We start from the raw sequence: 15,167 nt of genomic DNA, 5'->3' as shown, positions 1-15,167 counted from the left end.
GGACCTACATATGGAATTGCTGGCTAACATGGTTGTTCTGTATCTAGTCTCACTCCACAAATGACTCCACTGTTTTCCATGGTGGTTGTACTATTCTGTTTTCTCACCAACAGCACAGAGGGTTTTAGTCTCCACCTCTCTTGACCTTATACCTTTTTTTCTTGCTTTTGTAGCTATCCTCATGGTGTGAGGTGGTAACTCATAACTTGAACTTGAATTTTCTGCATGCTCAGTGATGTGAACATTTTCTTATGTGTTAATAGACTCTGTGACTTCTCTGGGTCAACATCTTTTTTTGGGGGGATCTGTTATCTTCTTTTAGTTGAATTTTGTTTGAGTTTTGTCCTCTAAATATTTTGAGAATTTTAATAACTCACCAGACTTGTAGTTTGCAAATCTTTTCTCCTATACCACAGGTTCTCTGTTGGTAGTGGTATTCCTCTCTTCTCTTCTCTTCTCTTCTCTTCTCTTCTCTTCTCTTCTCTTCTCTCCTCCTTCTCTCCTCTTCTCTTCTCTCCTCTCCTCTCCCCCTCCCCTCCCCTTCCCTTGCTCTTTTTTCTCTTTCTCTTTCTCTTTCTCTTTCTCTTTCTCTTTCTCTTTCTCTTTCTCTTTCTCTTTCTCTTTCTCTTTCTCTTTCTCTTTCTCTTTCTTTCTTTCTTTCTTTCTTTCTTTCTTTCTTTCTTTCTTTTCTTTCTTGTTTGAGGTAGGTTTCTCAATATAGATCTGCTGTCCTGGAACTTGCTATGTAGACCAGGCTAGCCTAGAACTTACAGAGATCTTCCTTTTAAGAGTAAAGGCATGTGCCACCATGCTCAGCTCTTTTTTCTTTCTAAGATTTACTTAGTTATTATATGTGTATGAGTATTTTGCCTTCAAACATGTATATGTATTATGTGCATGCCTAGTTCCCATGGAGGTCAGAAAAAAGGGCTAGATCTCCTGTAACTAGAACTATAGATGGTTGTGAGACACCATGCAGGTGCTAGAAACTGAAGGAACTTGTAAGAGCAGCAAGTGCTTAGCATCCTTTGAGCCGTCACTCTAGTTCCGATATTGTTATTTAGTATACATTATTTAAACTTTTTCACTAATTTAGCTCTTATAGAAATATAATTAATATGCAGGACACCATTGAAGATTGCTTTCTTAAATCACAGAAGGGGCACACTTCCTAGTATTAGGGTTTGTTAGGTCTATAGAACAAAGGGGTTTGCACAGATGAGGGCAGTGTGGTCAGTTATTTGAGACCATTATTGTACTTATTACACTTTGAAGTAAAGAACATACACCAGCAAGTGGAGCTGCTTTAAGCCAAAGGGTACTTGCTTCCCCTCCATGTTGCCCAACACCACTAGTAAAGAGTTCCCTTTTCATGCTGGTGTCTGACATCAGACTTACCATTAGTTGACTGTGCAGTGACACACTGTCCTAGGCGCAGCTATTCTCAGAACTTGTGACTCTGTCCTTCTGTCCACGAGCCTCTGGCCAGTGTGAGGCCTGGAGCCAGCCAGTAGGCTCCTCTGGGTTTCTGTTATTCTCAGTGAGCATGGTAGCACTGTCACATGCTTTGTTAAATGGCAGTTTTCTTCAAGCCAGCAGAGAGTGTTTACATGTGATGATGGACACTGTCTACCTGCTGAGGGATACTTCCAGGCTGTGAAGTTTACTGCGGCCTCACTCACATGGCTTACAACTGCATATCAGCTCTGTTCAAGTGCCACAGGGGTGTTGGTGGCATCTAATCGTTATTTTAAAGGTGTTAAAGTGTCTGTCCCCAGGTGGTGTCCTGGATTGTAATGGCATGTCTTGTTTCTTCCCATCCAGGGGCCTTCATGATCCCATTCCTCATCCTTCTGGTGTTCGAGGGAATTCCTTTGCTGTACCTGGAGTTTGCCATCGGTCAGAGGCTACGCAAGGGCAGCATGGGTGTGTGGAGCTCCATCCACCCTGCTCTGAAGGGTATAGGTGTGTGTCAACTCTCCCAGATGGCCTAGGGTTTACAGGGCTTGTCTGGTTCCTCCTTAGCTTTCCCAATCAGTTCCAGGCTCCTGTTCTTACAGACGCCCTCTGCAACCTTTCATTAGAATCCATGGGAGTGTTACAGCATCTAGGCCAGGCTCATAGTCATCAGGGAACAGACAGGCCAGCAGAGGTCGCCCGAGTCCCCACAGCCCAGGGCACAAGGAAGATCTAGAGGCTGGGGGAGAGGCCCTATTCCCACCTACCTAGAGAGAAAGCCTCCAGGGCCAGAAGGGGGAGCTAGCTGCAGGCTGCCTACTCTGACCACTCCTACACACTCAGTAAGGATGCCCAGCGCTGCCACCAGCCTAGGTGTGGTCACTCATTTACAAACTCTGGCTTGGAGATGGTCCAACCTCCAGCCTCACGAAGAGGACACGGCTCACTGAGAGCTCAGAATGCAAGTAAGTGGCTCGGGCTCTCCAGCCAGGGAAGGGAAGGTCAGGGTCCACGGACAGAGAGTTCAGATATGTTTATCCCAGAAGCCCAATGCTGGACAGCTCAAAGCTCACCCAGAGGCCTCTCCCTACCCTCAAGCTCTCCCTGCCCTTGCCCCCCCCCCCCCAGCCCCCACTCCTGACTCTGGCTCTCACTTCCCCTCCCTTCTCTTTCAACGCGTTCTCCCCAGCTACTGAGCCATTGCCCGCTACGATCTCTGCTCGTCTCTCTCACTGCTTCTTCACAGAGATTTTTTTTTTCCTGAATCTATCCACCTGTCTTTGGCTTGGGAATTGCCAAGTAGGTCTCCCCGAGGCAGAGCCACCCCCACTGACATTGTCAAAAGGCTCTTTGCAAGGGCTCTGGGACCACTTGCCTGGATAAATCTTTTGGGGCCATAGGTGGAGCAGGCGAGGGTATAGAATGCTGGGACCTTGAGCTCACTCTGGGAGAATCAGGTGATCATACAATGATATTCCATTTCTAGGTCGAGGCTGTATCTGCTCTTCAGGTCGGGGAGCAGGCCCTTCCCAATGTCCTACCAACTCCTTGGGGTAGGACAGCATAGATGGGTACCCATGCACTCACCTGCTAGAGATACCAGTACGCCTTGCACAGTGCCATCCCTCCCCACAGGCATCGCCTCCATGTTCGTGTCCTTCATGGTGGGCCTGTACTACAACACCATCATCGCCTGGGTCATGTGGTACTTCTTCAACTCCTTTCAGGAACCTCTGCCATGGAGTGAATGTCCACTCAACCAGAACCAGACAGGTGAGCCACTTGCCCTACACAAGGGAATGCTGATGCCACCCCCAACCCCCACCCCTGTCTGTCTGACATGATATAGCTTGTAGGAGAGTGGAAGAAATGGTTGCTGGCAACTTCTTAGACCTTGTGGCCAGATACCTTCTCATTTTCTAAGAATTAGATTCTTAGAGACCAGAGTTAGAAAAAAAAACCCAACCTAGAGCAATTTTTAAAGCATATAACATTTAAAAATTCATGTTGTATGGGCTAGGGAGGTAGCCTAGTCAGTTTAAAGTGCTTATTATAAAAGCATGAGGACCTAGGTTAACCCTCCAGTGTCTACATAAAAAGCCAAGCATGTGTTGCATATAATACAAGTGAGCTAGGAAGACAGAGACAGGGGGATTCTAAGGCCTTGCTGGCCACTCAGCCTTGCCTAATTAGTGAGTCTAGGTTCCAGTGAGAAACCTCGTTTCAAAAAAAAAATAAGATGAATAGCTCCTGAGGAGTGATACTCAAAATTGATCTCTGGCTTCCACACATGAACTTTCACACACCTGAACCTGCACACACATGAATGCACACTCTATGTACACACAGATACACAGACACAGATGCAGATGCAGGCACACACACACATACACACACACACAAAGAGAACAATGCACACACAGAGAGAAAGAGAGAGGGGGAAGGGTAGGGGGAGGACGAAGGAGGCGGAGGGAGAAGCCACAGGTATATCTATCACCTCAACATTTGGGAGACTAAGGCAAAAGGATTGCTACAGATTGAGGCCAGCATGATCTGCACTGTGTGTTTCAGTTTAGCATGGGCTTCAGTATCAAACCATCTCACAACAAAACAAAACAGAAACCCACAGCCCAAGAAGAAAGCCTTACACAAGGTGATTTCCTATGTCATAATGGTCACATGGTTGAGACCATCAGTAGAGGAGCCACGAGAAGTATTCGGGTGTCTCCAAGTCACCAAGCAGCACTAGCAAGAGTAGAGGGTACAGATCCGTGATAGGAGACTTTCTAGTTCTTTTCCCTGTCTCTGCACAAAGAGATCACACTGCCACAAGCATCTTAAGTCACCCGTACCATCTCAGGCCCTTCTCCTGTGGAGACAGAGAGGCATGTGTCTTTGCCCATGATCTATGGGACACATCTGGCTCACAGACACACAAAGCTGCAGAGGAGACTGAGCAACCTGTTTGGTAACCACTGTCCTGACTAGCAGAGTAGCTCTGAGGGTCTCACATGAACCTTTAGGAGTCTATCAAGATGGACCTGTTTTGGTCAAAGTACAAGTCCTCCCCAGGATCTTGATTTCTTCTGGTAGGAGAGCCCCAGTTGGTTCTTTGAGGAAGAGGTGGTGAGATAACCACCACCTATGGTGATAACAGAGTTGGACTGTAATGATCATGGGTATGGCCATAGAGTCCCAAAGACCGTGTGCCAGCTACTTCAGGTGTAATAGGGAGTTTCTTCCAGGAGTGAGGGAGGAGCTGGTTCTCAGAGGCCTGGATCCACATCAGAGCCCAACAGCTCTTAGCAGACTTCACATAGATGAGCACTTATGTACAAACAAGTGTGCACATGCACACGTGTGTGGTGTGTGGATGCAGATGTGTGGGTGTATTCACAAGTGCCCATGTGTACATGTGAGGCTATATTCATGTGCACAAACATATTCTTGTTGTGAACGCCTCAGACAGAGGCTAGGTTTTTGTCCTTTCCCCTGGCTTATTTCTAGCTTGTCCCCACTTTTGACCCAAACTTTGATATGTGCTCTGCTTCTGCAGGCTATGTGGAAGAGTGTGCCAAGAGCTCTTCCGTGGACTACTTCTGGTACCGAGAGACTCTTAATATCTCCACTTCCATCAGTGACTCAGGCTCCATCCAGTGGTGGATCCTGCTCTGCCTGACATGTGCCTGGAGTGTGCTGTATGTGTGTATTATCCGTGGCATCGAGACCACTGGGAAGGTGCAGTATGCAACTGATCATGATGTGTCCTGAATTGGCCCTTTTTCCTTGTCTGACCACTGCACCCATCCCACACTGTGTCTTCCCCACCCTGTTCCTCACAGGCTGTGTACATCACCTCCACCCTGCCCTATGTTGTACTGACCATCTTTCTCATCCGTGGCTTGACTCTGAAGGGTGCCACCAACGGCATTGTCTTCCTTTTCACACCCAATGTGAGTTCTCTGCCATCTACCAGTTGACTACCCCAGGCCTTCAGATCCCAAGGAAGAAGTCCATGCTGGATTCTCTTGCTTCAAGGCCAGCTCATTTCTATATGGTGACAGCCAACTGTCTGATGCCGAGGCTAGTGTCCTGGTTGATAAGGACCTGGCAAGGGGTCAGCCTACGGGTGGGCCTTTAACATATGTATCCTGGAGGGAAATTCTTGGGTGGCTTGTCTTTTTTTTTTTCTCCTCTGTGTAGAATGGCATCCACTCCTGGGGAAGGAGATAGCTTCTTCCTCAGTGGAGGGGGAGGCCTGCTTTCTGTGGTCACAGCTGAGTCCCTGTATGACAGATCACAGAGCTGAGCAACCCCAACACGTGGCTGGATGCAGGTGCTCAGGTCTTCTACTCCTTCTCACTGGCCTTCGGGGGCCTCATCTCCTTCTCCAGCTACAACTCTGTGCAGTGAGTATGGAGGTGAAGGGAGGGCTCCCAGGGATAGGAGCTGTGGGGCCCCTAAGAGCACCTTGCTTCTGGAGTCTAGTTTCTCCGTCAGACCATGTAGAACTATGCTGTGCGGTTAAGAAGGAAAGTGCTTTCAAAAGCACAGTCTCCGAAACCAGTGTTGGCCAGTGTGACTGAGCTGCCCTCCACCAGCCCTGTCTAAGCACAGAGCTGGCAGGAACAGAAACAGAGGCTTTGAGAGGATCTCCCCTTGCTGGATCCCTTGATAATCTCTGCTGCTTAGTCTAGTATGCTCCCTTCTCCACTCCCAAACTTGATGGCCACCTTGTTCCCAGTCTACCTCAGAACTCCCAGGTATATTGGTGCCCCCAGAGCTCACCCTGGACCCAGAAAAGATCCTGAAAGCTGTGACCCTGACATCTTCTGGAAAGTCCCTAAGCAATGAAGAACACTCACAAACATTCAGAGAGAATATAGGTGATATTTATTGTTTCCCACAAAGGTTTAGGGAAAACTATGCAGGCTTAGTGCAATCAGACCCATCCTCTGTGACCAGTGTTGGTCAGGGGAAAGCAGTGGGATCAGTTGGTGGTTTGCAGTGATAAGCCTGAGGTGGTTTGCAGTGATGGTCAGGGAGTGGATGGAGGCTCCTGGTAGAACAAACAGAGCTTCAAGGGCTCAGGATAGGCAACCCCATGGAGAGACCTAGGCTGCAGACAAGGCTAGAGTAGAGGCAGGGCCTGACAAGCAGAGTATGTCTGTTTTGGAAGGTGTGGTTTTCAATAGGCATGCCACAGGAACTTTCTGTTCTTAGAGGGCAGGGTCTGTGGTCCCTATGGTCTGGGAGTGCAGACCCTTCAGAAGATGTGTTGAAATTGGGTGGATGGGCAGGTGTTCTATTGAACTATTGTCTTTTAGTCACTGACTGATGGGTCTCAGGCTTCTTCACAAGCCAATTCTGATGCCATGGAAAATGTTCTAGAAGGCAACCCTAGAAGTGCCACTGCAGGTAGAGCCCAAATGGAGCTGTGTGTGAATTATTTTTATGGCAGTTTTATTCAGACAGTTTGTATTCTGTGCAGTTCATCCACACTAGACTACATGAATCCATTCACATGAGTCCGATGGCTCTAGCACATTCATACAGTTGTTCAGTCACCATTCCCATTTAGTTCTAGAACATTCTGATGAGCAGGCATTCCTGAACTCCCAGGTCCACTGCATTTCTTGGCTCCTGCCTCTGCTTTGTCTGCTTGACTACTCCCTGTGGGTAGAACTGGAGGGGTGGGGTCTTTGGCATCTGGTTTCTCACGGACATGACGCTTCCCTGATTGTAAAGTGTGTTGGTACTACAGACTGGTGTGGCTGGCTGACCATCTGCTGTGAGGACAGCCTAAATGTGCTTGCTCACCCACCTGCAGGGACTTTGGCTGCTTCTGCTTTTAATTGGGAAAGGTGCTTGCCCCACACGTGCTGCTGCCATGTTTCTGGGGTATATCTGGGAGGAGACCTGCCATCATGCTACTCCATGATCAGCCGTCTAAGGACCCACAGGCTGCTCTCCACAGTACCATGCGAATACAAGTTCCCTCCAGTTGTGCAGGGTGGCCTCTGTTTCCCTTTCTTGTCAACTTTTGTAATTATCTGTGTTTTGGGGGTAGCCTTCCTTCCAGGTGGGGTGGCTGTGCTGCAGTGTGACATGCACTTTTCTGATGGTCGTGTACTCTGCTTTTGACCCAGCATGGGGCAGCACAATGGCAGCAGTGTTGGGTGTTGGGGTTCAAAGACTGGGATCAGGGTATGTTCAAGCTGTGCTGAGTATCTCCAGATGGAACTGCAAAGGTTTCAGTCAGGAAGACAGTGTGGGGTCCAGGTCACAGAGGGCTGAGGGTGAATAAGGGCCAAAGAGTTGGGTCAGCCCCTGAGCTGAGTCCACATCTTCCATGTCCCTGAGAGTCAGGAACATACAGATCTGTGCTGACTCTTTGCATAAACCCGGTCTCTTAGCTGGTCAGAAATACGTCTGGGACCTGGCCTAGAACATTCCACTCTGTGCTGTGGGTGAGCACCATCCTTCTGAGAGGCATAGACATCGCAAGGGCAGATGTTCAGGATGGTCAGACCCTGTCTCAAATGCCAGCAAAGGTGGCCAAGTTCCACCTGGAAAATTCTAGAATCTCTTTTCCTCCTTTTTACTTCAGGCAGGTAGCCCACCCAGCTCTGGGGTTCTACTAGGCCTGGGGGCCTATGAACTGAATTGCTTTTATAAATACTAATCCAAATTGCTCTTATAAATAAAACTCTATGGCATAAATAGTACAATATCATCTTTAGAGAAGCCTGGGTTGGGAGAGTGGCTTCAAGCCATAGAGAACCTGGCTTGGCCTCTTCCTCTTGGCCATGAGGACCTGTGAGCCTGTTAGTATGAGGTCAAGGCCTGGCCTTTTGTGAGGCTGACTGCTTGTCTAAGGCTTAAGGTGGGATTTGATTCTAGAAATCTCCAACTCTTTGTATCCTGGGCTTTCAGAGCAATTCCATAGCTGTGAATGTCTGTCTGTATGTTTGGGAGGACTGGAACACAGTAAAGAAGACAGCAGCTTGGTTCAGGGTCAGGACACAGCCCTCTGGTCACTTTGAGTCCTTAGTGGTCACATGTGTCCACATAGGAGGTCCTGGGTTGTCCTATATCAGATCAGCCTTTTGCTGATCGGTGAACACTCAGGAGTCCAGCCTTAGACCTGAACACACTGGACCTGCTGTGTTGTGTGCTGACTCTCAGCAGGTGAGGGTGGGATATGGGCCTTGTGAATCAGCTGTGCTGTCCTGGGGTGACACTCCTCTCATCCTCAGCAATAATTGTGAGATGGATTCTGTGATCGTGTCTGTCATCAATGGCTTCACATCTGTGTATGCGGCCACCGTGGTCTACTCCATCATTGGCTTCCGAGCCACTGAGCGCTTTGATGACTGTGTCAACACGTGAGTTGCCACCCTAGCGTTTGGGGCGGTGTTCAGAGGGCATCCACATAGACCCCTCTTCTCTTTGCCCAACCAACCCTTGCCAGTTCAGCCTTTGAGCAGCTCCAGCCTAGGACACACAGCAGCCCTTTTCATCATTCCCAGGAACATCCTGACCCTCATCAATGGGTTCGACCTGCCGGAGGGCAATGTGACTTCAGAGAACTTTGAGGCCTACCAACAGTGGTGCAATGCCACTAATCCCCAGGCCTATGCACAACTGAAGTTTCAGACCTGTGACATTAACAGCTTCCTTTCTGAGGTAGGTGCAGCGATCTCCATGCCATCAAAGCCTCATGTGTTGGGAGTGGAAGAAGATTCTCTTTTCGTCTTTGTGAGTCATACAGAGAGTCTTTGTACAGTCAGCATCTTACCCTCCAAGAGTGGCAGGAGTTAAAAACCAGGCAGGAGGAAGGAACCACTGTTCGCCTATCATGACTCTCCTCACTTAATTCCTCCAGCCTCTCAAATCAATTATACAAAACACTCCCTGCTCCTCCCTTCAACCCCTCCCGTGCTCCCCCTCAATCCTCAGATCCACGGTCTCTTTTTCTTTGATTGTTACTGCCATAAATACACATATATGCCTAGCTATATGAACACAGCCTGCTGAGTCCACTTACCATGGCTTGTATGTATATTGTTTCAGGGTGGTCACTTGGTATTGGATAACCAGCGATAGGGTTTTTCTTTGGGGGAATTCTATTCTCCTGTTCTCAGCATTCCCTAGTTGCCCATAGGTCTTTGTATAGGAGTGTTTTCCTCCTTCCCCTCTCCCCTCAGTGAGATTTACAGTCTCCACCACCTCATTGTCATGTCTGCTGGTGTTATTTTTCTTCAGGTCTTGTTTAGGCAGGTGTTATGAGTGTTGCTTCCTTGTCATAAAAAACACAATACCACAGCTGTTTACTTGATCCTTGGTCTCTTACAATCTTTCTGTCCCCTCCTTCATAATGTTCCCTGGACCTTGGGTACATAGTTGTATTGTAGATACATCCACTGGGGATGGGCACCCCAAGATCCACTGTTCTCTGTGTTTTGGCTGATTGTCATTTTCTGTTAATAGTCTCTAGCTGATTCAAAGAGAAGTTTCTTTGATGAGGGATAAGGGCTATACTTATCTGTGGCTATAAGGATAGACACTCAGCAAGCAGTTAGGAATTATGTGGGTTTATTAAAGTAGCTCAAGTTCTTCTTCTGGATCCATGACCTCAACATTCCAGGGAGTTGGCTTGGTCCAGTACCAGGCATGATTTCCCTGAACTTGGCCTTAGGTTCAGTTAAAACAGCTGTTGATTGAGGCCAGGATATGAAAGCCACTGTTGAACTTTCAGAAATCCTTGTGATAGTTCACAGCTGAGGAGGGCTATTGTTTTGCTTTCCTCCCTTGGCAGCTTACTCAATACCTTTGGTACTGTGAAAGGTGCTCCTTCCTTGAGAAGGAGGTCTTCAGATCATATTCAGCTAGATTCTTTAGAGTCCCGTGTCCAAAGTGCATGGTGTCTTTAGTAAAGGAGACTTAACCTTTAATCTCTGGGGAAGCAGTGAAGGGCAACAGCAATAGCTGCCCCAAGAGGGAAGAAAGGAACAGAAAGCTGAGATGACCTTGTGTTGTGCATTGGTACAGGGTGTGGAGGGCACAGGCCTGGCCTTCATTGTCTTCACGGAAGCCATCACGAAGATGCCAGTGTCCCCACTGTGGTCGGTGCTCTTTTTTATAATGCTCTTCTGCCTGGGACTCTCCTCCATGTTTGGGAACATGGAGGGTGTGGTCGTACCCCTTCAGGACCTCAATATCACCCCTAAGAAGTGGCCCAAAGAATTGTTGACAGGTATGTATGAAGCTTATCATCTAAGGGGGACACACTTGTGTTCCTCATGACAAGGGTGGATGTATCCCTGGGTTGAGCAGCCTTGTAGCCACAGCTCTGCTCCTTGTCTGGCCACAGGCCTCATCTGCTTGGGGACATATCTCATCGCCTTCATTTTCACACTGAATTCGGGCCAGTACTGGCTCTCTCTCCTGGACAGCTTTGCTGGCTCCATTCCTCTGCTAATCATCGCCTTTTGTGAGATGTTTGCCGTCGTCTACGTGTATGGAGTTGACAGGTAGGAGGGGTAGCTCCGTGGCGACTTGCCATCTTTAACAGAAAAGCTGAGTCACAGAATCTTTGGTAAGCTGAGCCAGCCAAGTAGGCATAAGGGAAGTAGGCATGCTATGGCACAAAGCTTTCACTATTGCACAAGAGAGTGGAGACTTCCTTCGTAGGAGCGGGCTGGCATTGGCTTCGTCCTGGCACTTGGTCCAAGAGGTGGAGAGAGGTCAAAGGGTGAAGAGTTGGCCTTGATGAAGTGGTGCCTCCTTTCTTATTAGACATGATCTAAACAGTACATAGAACTCCCAATGGCCCCTGCTTCCTGTCCAAGAACAGGAATTTACAGGTGTACTAGAAACTGACATGTAGTAACTTTGGGTGCCAGAGAAAGAAAATACAAGTGAAAATTCAGACACACCTCATTACACAAACTATATGTATGTGTATATATGTGTGTATACATGCACACATATGTACACACATATATACATATACATACACACATACATACATGCACACACATATATGATGTTCAGTCTGGAGTTCCATAATCAGCACTGGGCCTAGAACCAAAGCAGGATGGAAGTAGGCAGTGAGGAGGGAGGGGGGGCATGCAAGATGGCAGGACTTGGGCTCTGTAGGACGTGGACATCACACACCCTCAGGCAAGATGGAGCTCAATGCCCTTCATCCACTTGGCAGCTATCTACATCAGAAGTACTTCTGGAAGTGGGCATAAGCTCTTCTAGGGGGAAGGAGGCCTCAGCAGATTTCTAGAACTCAAGCACAGAAAGGCACAGAGGACCACTCTTAAGGGCCACTTCCAACTATCAGCTTGACCCAATCTCTCAAGGCATCATTTCCATTGCTGGACAGGGATCCAGGAAGCTACATCTTCTAAAGAAGCTGTGTTGTGATCCCTGTAAAACGATCCATCACGATCCACTAAAATTAAGTTGGTGTTAGCCCTCTGCTAGAGATCCTATTCTGGAAAATGTTTTTCAAGTCACTGAAAAGTGGAAGGCCACAGGGGACATGGGCAAGGTTACATCAGCATGAGTGAGACCAGACTCTAGGCCCGAGGAAGCAATGTGGAGGCTGAGGAGCACAGGGCCAGCCATGTGACTTTTATGATGCTAGGAGCCATTGATGAGGAATGTATCAGCTGATACCTGGAGTGGCTGCAGCTAGCACATGCACAGGGGTCTGAATTCCACCCCACTGAGTAGCACTGGGAAAGTCATTGCCCAAAGATGTGACGAGAGGAGGGCACATGACTAGTGATAGGCTCGATACCGGTTGCTCAAAGATTATCACCAAACCTGCATTTAAGCCCTAGAATCTGCTGGGGCCCCAGAAAAGTCACCAGTAGTTCTATATGCCTCATTGCGATCACATCAAATCCCTATGATAAACGAGTTCTGCCACAGAGTTGCCTTTGAGCAGGCCAGGAAATGGTGTGCATCACCTAACTTCAGGTTGCTGTTGCTCAGTCTTATGTGAGTTGGAAGGAGGAAAGTCTGATGGCCCCCTGCCCTCATTGTCACATGACAGGAAGTAGGTGAGGATATGAGACCTCTGATGATGAGTTCATAGCTCAGTGCTGTGGGGATTCCAAGAAGGTCAGATGGTATCTTTGCCTGCAAAATTAGAGGACCTTATCAAGGGAAGGCTAAGGCACAGCACCCCAAGATGATAACTACTTCCAGATATAGAAAGTCTGGTCAGTCTTTGACCTTCATGAGCTTCCAGTGACTCTGGCTTCTGCTGCAGGTTCAACAAGGACATCGAGTTCATGATCGGCCATAAGCCCAACATCTTCTGGCAAGTCACGTGGAGAGTGGTCAGTCCACTGATCATGCTGGTCATCTTCCTCTTCTTTTTTGTGATTGAGGTCAACAAAACGCTCATGTATAGCATCTGGGACCCTAACTATGTGAGTGCCCAGACAGTGTCTGGATGGGGAGAAAGAACTGTTGGGGAAGAAGGCAGGAAGTAGGGTGGGAGGGCAGTAGAAGGGCTCCACTGGGAAACAAAAGGTGGGATCATGGGGGTGTCAGGCCTTTTCCACATGTGTTACCTGTGGTTCTCTCCCCAGGAGGAGTTCCCGAAATCTCAGAAGATTCCATACCCCAACTGGGTGTATGCAGTTGTGGTCACTGTGGCTGGAGTACCCTGCCTCTCCATCCCCTGCTTTGCCATCTACAAGTTCATCAGAAATTGTTGTCAGAAGTCTGATGACCACCATGGGCTGGTCAATACACTGTCCACAGCCTCTGTGAATGGGGACCTTAAGAACTGAATGGGCCTAGTCTGCATAAGGCAGAAGATGGTGTGTGGAGGAAGCAAGATGCAGGACCCATGGGGGGAAGTAGGCTGTAATATGTGTGAATGTGTGAGTACAGATACATGTATTCATGTCACACAGATGTGTATACAAGTGTTACACAAACATGTGGGACACATAGACATGCTTATGTGTATATACCAGTTTTACACATGTGTATATATAGATCACATCTACCACATGTAAACGTAAGTGTATATGCATGTAATTGTGAGTTAATGTACATATGATGTGCATATGTTTGTGTATATATTCTGAAGAGGGCATATTTATGCACACATGTATATATGCACACATGTGTTATCTAGATGTATATATATATGCTCACATGTTAACACATATCTGTGTACACATGTGTATACATATATTCATGAATGGAATCTATGATATGTATGAACATGCACACTCATAAACTTATTATATATGTATGTCTGTATGTATGTGTGTATCTTCTCAAGTGAATTTTGTGTTGTATGTGTATGTGCATGCACTTGTTCATTTATGTTTGTTCATTGCAAATAGGTATGTGTACATGCCTATGCCATCTTTGTACACATTGCACACATGTGAAAATATTTTTACATGCTCTTGATGGAAGTGCCTACCACTATGGCCTAGTGGTCCTCCGCTTGCTCTCACTATAGGGCATGGACTACAGCCTGGGTACAGACAGCTTAGGACCTACCTTTCCCTGCAGAGAGCCAAAAGTGATTATGTGGAGGGCCCAGTCTGGTCTCCTTCCCTCTGAGTGGAAGGTAGGAGGTGAGTATGTGCTGCAGGCCTGGCTCCTGGTAATGCTGTCACTACCCAGGCATCCCTCTGCCCCTTGCTGTGAGGGCTGGACCGAGGTTCTTCTGCTCTGTAAGAAGCACAGGAAGCTGGTGGACTGACAAGGCTGAGAAGACTTGTCTCAGTCAGACCTGATACACCCTCACTTCCTGCATGCCTGCTTAATCATTAGTCACTGAGCTGGCTGCTCAGCCAAGCTGACCTTCCCTTCTCTTCTGAATCAGGGGCCACTCTGTACACTTATGAAGAGGGAATGAGTCTGTAAATCTTTAGCCAAATGTTGGAAAAGGAGGGTTACAGGGTAACTCAGCTGTGGCCACTGCTGTTGAGAACACTCCAAGGAAAATGGGCACCCCAGTGACTGAAGCCTAGAAGTCTTTGGTCCTGTGGCAGTCAGTGAAGCCAGGGAGGGCTATGTCTGCTCCTCCCTACAACAGGCTGGTTATTCCTGGGTTCACATCTACCCATCTACTTGGGACTTGGGGTTTCTGTTAAAAGCTGATGTCCTATTTTCATGGGAAAGCCCAAATTAAGTTGAATTTGACTTTCTGAAAATCCTCACAGAAAAGGGTAAGAAACTGTGGTGGGCCCCGATACCAGTCATGTGCCTTCTATTTGGTGACACCAGCCACATCTCACCCACCAGAAAGCTGAGGCTCCTACTGCTGAATCACGGAGCCCTCTTACACCCTTCTCTACACACCGATTCCCTGAGTACTATCACCTTAAGAACCATACAGAGGCATAAGATGGGGGTTGGCCCTGGGAGAATATGAAGAGTCTCACACTAGTAATTTCAGGGGGTTCCTCCTCTGGGCCTCTGAAGCCTCAGCTGGAAAAATACTGCTGGTATTTATAGCCATAAATATATGCCCTGTTATGTACATAATGGAGATTCCTTTCTGGTCCTGTGTGGTCTTGCTGGAGGCCAACCAAATTCTCTGATTTCTCTGGTTCATGCCTTATGGACTCATGTCTCCATTGGGACAGAAATCCAGGTTGGTTGTTGAGTCTAAAATGTATCTTTCTCAATAAAGTACTCCTATTTAA

At 47.7% G+C, this 15,167-nt stretch overlaps 1 protein-coding gene across 2 annotated transcripts in view; it reads left to right on the top strand.

The window, feature by feature from the left end:
* Positions 1–15,167, top strand: part of Slc6a19 (solute carrier family 6 (neurotransmitter transporter), member 19) — a 21,036-nt gene extending 5,869 nt beyond the window's left edge. Inside the window, exons 2-12 of one of the 2 annotated variants that reach the window (NM_028878.4) lie at positions 1,825–1,965; positions 3,094–3,231; positions 5,015–5,196; positions 5,301–5,411; positions 5,755–5,867; positions 8,718–8,846; positions 8,991–9,147; positions 10,513–10,717; positions 10,835–10,994; positions 12,755–12,917; positions 13,080–15,167. In NM_028878.4, coding sequence (NP_083154.1) covers positions 1,825–1,965; positions 3,094–3,231; positions 5,015–5,196; positions 5,301–5,411; positions 5,755–5,867; positions 8,718–8,846; positions 8,991–9,147; positions 10,513–10,717; positions 10,835–10,994; positions 12,755–12,917; positions 13,080–13,283 — 1,703 coding nt within the window. In that variant the 3' untranslated portion in view covers positions 13,284–15,167. Of the gene's footprint in view, positions 1–1,824; positions 1,966–2,275; positions 2,424–3,093; positions 3,232–5,014; positions 5,197–5,300; positions 5,412–5,754; positions 5,868–8,717; positions 8,847–8,990; positions 9,148–10,512; positions 10,718–10,834; positions 10,995–12,754; positions 12,918–13,079 lie in introns of those variants that run through there. The other variant, NM_001359603.1, reaches the window with a different exon arrangement.

Source organism: Mus musculus, chromosome 13, assembly GCF_000001635.26.
Source record: "Mus musculus strain C57BL/6J chromosome 13, GRCm38.p6 C57BL/6J".
Lineage (NCBI taxonomy): Eukaryota > Metazoa > Chordata > Mammalia > Rodentia > Muridae > Mus > Mus musculus.
This window is presented reverse-complemented; position numbering and strand designations above follow the sequence as displayed.